Source organism: Trichosurus vulpecula, chromosome 1 (genome assembly GCF_011100635.1).
Source record: "Trichosurus vulpecula isolate mTriVul1 chromosome 1, mTriVul1.pri, whole genome shotgun sequence".
NCBI lineage: Eukaryota > Metazoa > Chordata > Mammalia > Diprotodontia > Phalangeridae > Trichosurus > Trichosurus vulpecula.
The window spans coordinates 94953663-94957426 of record NC_050573.1 but is presented as its reverse complement, the minus strand read 5'-3'; the positions used below and the strand labels follow the sequence as shown (position 1 = coordinate 94957426).

General features: G+C 42.5%; 1 protein-coding gene across 1 annotated transcript; it reads right to left on the bottom strand.

The window, feature by feature from the left end:
• Nucleotides 1–314: 314 nt before the first annotated feature.
• On the bottom strand, nucleotides 315–677 carry LOC118834007 (ATP synthase F(0) complex subunit C1, mitochondrial-like). Its single transcript, XM_036741447.1, has one exon. The coding sequence runs from the start codon at nucleotides 675–677 to the stop codon at nucleotides 315–317; it is 363 nt and encodes a 120-aa protein (XP_036597342.1).
• Between the last annotated feature and the right edge of the window lie 3087 nt (nucleotides 678–3764).

Genomic DNA, 3764 nt, shown 5'->3' with positions numbered 1-3764 from the left:
TTTCCTCCAGTTCACCTTACTATACTGTCATCAATTCCATGTTGCTCCATCTTGTCCTCAAGGAACATTGATTTAGAGGTGGAAAGAACCTTAAGACATCATAGAGTCTGATCCTCTCATTGTCCATTGCTCAGAGATGAAGTGGCCTGGAGCCACACAATATATATTTGAGGTGAATTTTTTTTAGAGAAACATGGTGTTTAATGTTAAAGCTCAACACACTCCAGCAAGGGGCTTGGGGCTAGAGTCAAAGCAGCAGTATGGAGGCAGGTGACCCTCCACAGAGCGTCACATGGCAAAGAGGATGAGGAAGGCTACCACCAAACAGAAGACCCCATAGCTTCAGACAGGGCAAAGAGTTGCTGCTTGAGGGATGGGTTCCTGGCATAGCTGATGATTAAATTGACAAATACCATCCCGATACCTGCCCCTGAGCCAGCCACATCAACTATGGTGGCCCCAGCCCCAATGAACTTGGCAGCTGTGTCAATGTCCTGGGATATAGCACTGGTCTGGAACTCCTGACAGGCCAGCTGGAGTGGGGTAGTGCTAGAAGTTGGATGTTTAAAATCGATCTCTGACCTATTCAGGACAGATGCAGATATGGGCCTGACCAGACCCCTGGTACAGCAGTAGATTAGGGTTGGAGAAGTGAACAGAGTCCCGGTGGTCTGCATTCTGCTCCATATACTCCCAGCTTCAGTGCTTCTTAGTCTTGAAGTGAATTTTCAGCCTAGATTTTCTTGACTCCAGGTCTTATGCTCTATCTTTGATGCCACATTTAGTCTCATTACATCACACTTGTGAGATACTGTCATATAGTCTTAGTCCATCAATTCATTTACTCCATTCCCTCCTCTCTATACCTTTCACTTTGTATGATATGCTGTAGTCCTTTTTCAAGGCTCTGTTTTCACTGGAGAAGAACTTCATATGAAGCCATTCACATAGACTTTTCACTTAGCTGTATTACACTAGGATATCTGTGACTTCTCCATGCCCCAGGAAGTTTATTATTGGGACAACCTCATCATCCTGTCGGATCTCATCAATGTTGTACTCCACATCATCACTACCTCTGTCTCTTTGACTGGAAGGCAGGGCCATGGAATGCTAAATCTCCATTTAAAGAGAGAGCTCAGTGCAGACATATCCTCATGTCATAATTGCAACACTGAGACTTCTCAGACTTTTCCACCATGCCCCAGCTTCAGATACCTTCCAATTCTCTCCTTCCCCCACTGCTTTGTATGTGTGTATGTGTGTGTGTGTGTGTGTGTGTGTGTGTGTGTGTTCCTTTGTGTGTTGTCTTGGCCCATTAGATTATAAACTCCTTAAAGGTAGAACCTATCTTTCTTTTCTTTCCTTTTTCCCCTTTGCTTTCCTTTCCCCTTCCCCTCCCTCCCTCTCTCTCTCTCTCCCTTTGTTCCTTTCTTCCTTCCTTCTTTCCTTCCTTCCTTCTTTCCTTTCATTCTGTCTTACATCTGTATCACTAATGCTTAGTATAGTGTCTGGTATATAGTATGGGCTTAATGCGTGTTTACTGATTATTGACTTATATAAAAGGCTTTCTATAAACACCCAACCTGTGAGGAAAACAATATAACATAATTTACCCTTTAACGGTGAGAACACTGGGGCTTGGAAAGACTAAGTGTCATCCATGCTCAAGGATGTACAGATAGCAAGTCGCATCATGAGACTCAAACTCAGTTTCAGGTCCTTTAACTTCCAGCCTGGAGCTTTCTGCCTCTCCAAAATGGGTCTTGGTAAAGGAGACCCCTGTTTCCTATGGATCACAAAGAACTAACAATATCAGTGAACTCTGTGCTTTTGATGAACCTGGTCCCCACTGGCTCATCTTATCTAACATCCTGGATGTGAGAAGTAGGCCAAAACACAGCGAGTACCTAGCCACATAAGCAGACACCACTTATGGCCATGACTAATAGGATTCCCACTCCATGCCCCCTATAGCAAAATTGTGCTCCTTGGCTTATTTTTACTTAGAAGAAATCTTACCCTCTCCATGGACCAGCCTGAGACAAAATGACCCTCAAATGCTCTTTGATATTAGGTATGAACTTTTGTACAGGAGCCAGATGCTATTGGGCTCTCTCGGGTATTAGGAGACTTATCACTCCTCCTGGAATGAGCTTAAAAACCAAAATTCTTTTCTGTGGACAGACATTGGAGGAAGCATTACAGAGAAGGTAAATCAGTGGCAGTGGGATTAAGAGACATGACTTGGAAATATGAACCTACTCAATCTTTCCAAACAATTGATTTATTTCATAGGTCTCCAATACCATCAGCACTCAGATGTATGGAGGTCCTGTAGCTAGCAGATGCTCAATAAATGCCTCTTGTCTGATTGGTTGCTTAGTTGATTCCTTGACTACCCTCCCCCAGAGTTCCATTTTTTTTCTCCTTCTGTTTTCAACTGTGGGATTTTGTTTTTCCTTATTTACACCTCTGCCAGAAGATAGGAAGGGGAAAGGAGATAAGACAAATATTTAGTTGTTATTAGAAATAATGCAACAGAGCTATAGTGTAGTCAATAAAGAGCTGACCTCAGACTCATGAAGAATTGGATTCGATTCATACCTCTGATAAGTGTGATCTGTGTGCCTATCTGTAAAGTTACTCACCTTCTCTGACAAACTGAAGAGAAATATTGACCTTGATCAGTAGAGGGAGCTTCATTGCCAATCAATCAATAAACATTTATTAAGCAATTACTACATGCTGGGCATTGTACTGTGTTTTGGGATACAAAAGGAGTCAAAAGACAGTTCCTGCCCTCAAGGAACTTACGATACAATGGGGGTGAAAATATGTAAATATTTACAGATAAGTTTATGTAGGAAAAATAGGAAATAATGAATGGAAGGCAGGCACTAGAATTAAAAGGCTTCTTGTAAAAGATGGGATTTTGTCTGGGACTTTTAAAGGAACCTAGGAAAGGTCAGCAGGCGAATTTGAGGAGAGGGAGCATTCCAGACATGGAGGACAGCAAGAGAAAATGTCTGAGCTGAGACATGGAGAGTCTTGTTCATGGAACAACCGGGAGATGGATTGAAGGGTTCATGACAAGGAGTAAATAAGGTTTAAGAAGAGTGGAAAGGCAGGAGAGAGGCTAGGTTATGAAGGGTTCTGAATGCCAAACACAGCATTTTGTATTTGATCCTAGAGGCCATGGCCTTCATTGCATGGAGAGGCTGACATAGTCAGGCCTGTGCTTTAGAAAAATAATTTTGGTTGCTGAATGGAGAATGTATTGAGTAGGGAGAGACTTGAGATAGACAGATTCATTATCAGGCTATTATAATAATCTAGGCATGGGGTGATGAGGGCCTGTACCAGGCAGTAAAGGAGGAAAGAGGCTGCAAAGGTGAAATTCATAGGTCTTGGTAAAAAAAAATTATGGACATGGGGGTAAGAGACAATGAGGAGTAGAGGATAGGCTCCCAGAGATCCCAGTGGAATGAGGGAATGGTGTTGCCCCCTACAGTAATAGAGAACAGAGAAGGGGGAGATTTTAGGGGAAAAGACTTCTGTTATGGATCATTTAAAATGTCTACTATGTAAGATGTCTGAAAAGCAGAGATGTGAGACTGGAGATCAACAAAGATGTTAGGGCAGGATAGGTAGATTTGAGAATTATCAACACAGGGGTGATAATTAAATCCATGGGAGCTGATAAAATCACAAACTGAGGTAGTATAGAGGAAGAAAATAAGGACAGGGACAGTTCCCTGAAG

What these genes read in the sequence shown, in the direction of transcription:
- LOC118834007 (XM_036741447.1), bottom strand. Translation starts at nt 677, where the DNA reads ATGCAGACCACCGGGACTCTGTTCACTTCTCCAACCCTAATCTACTGC.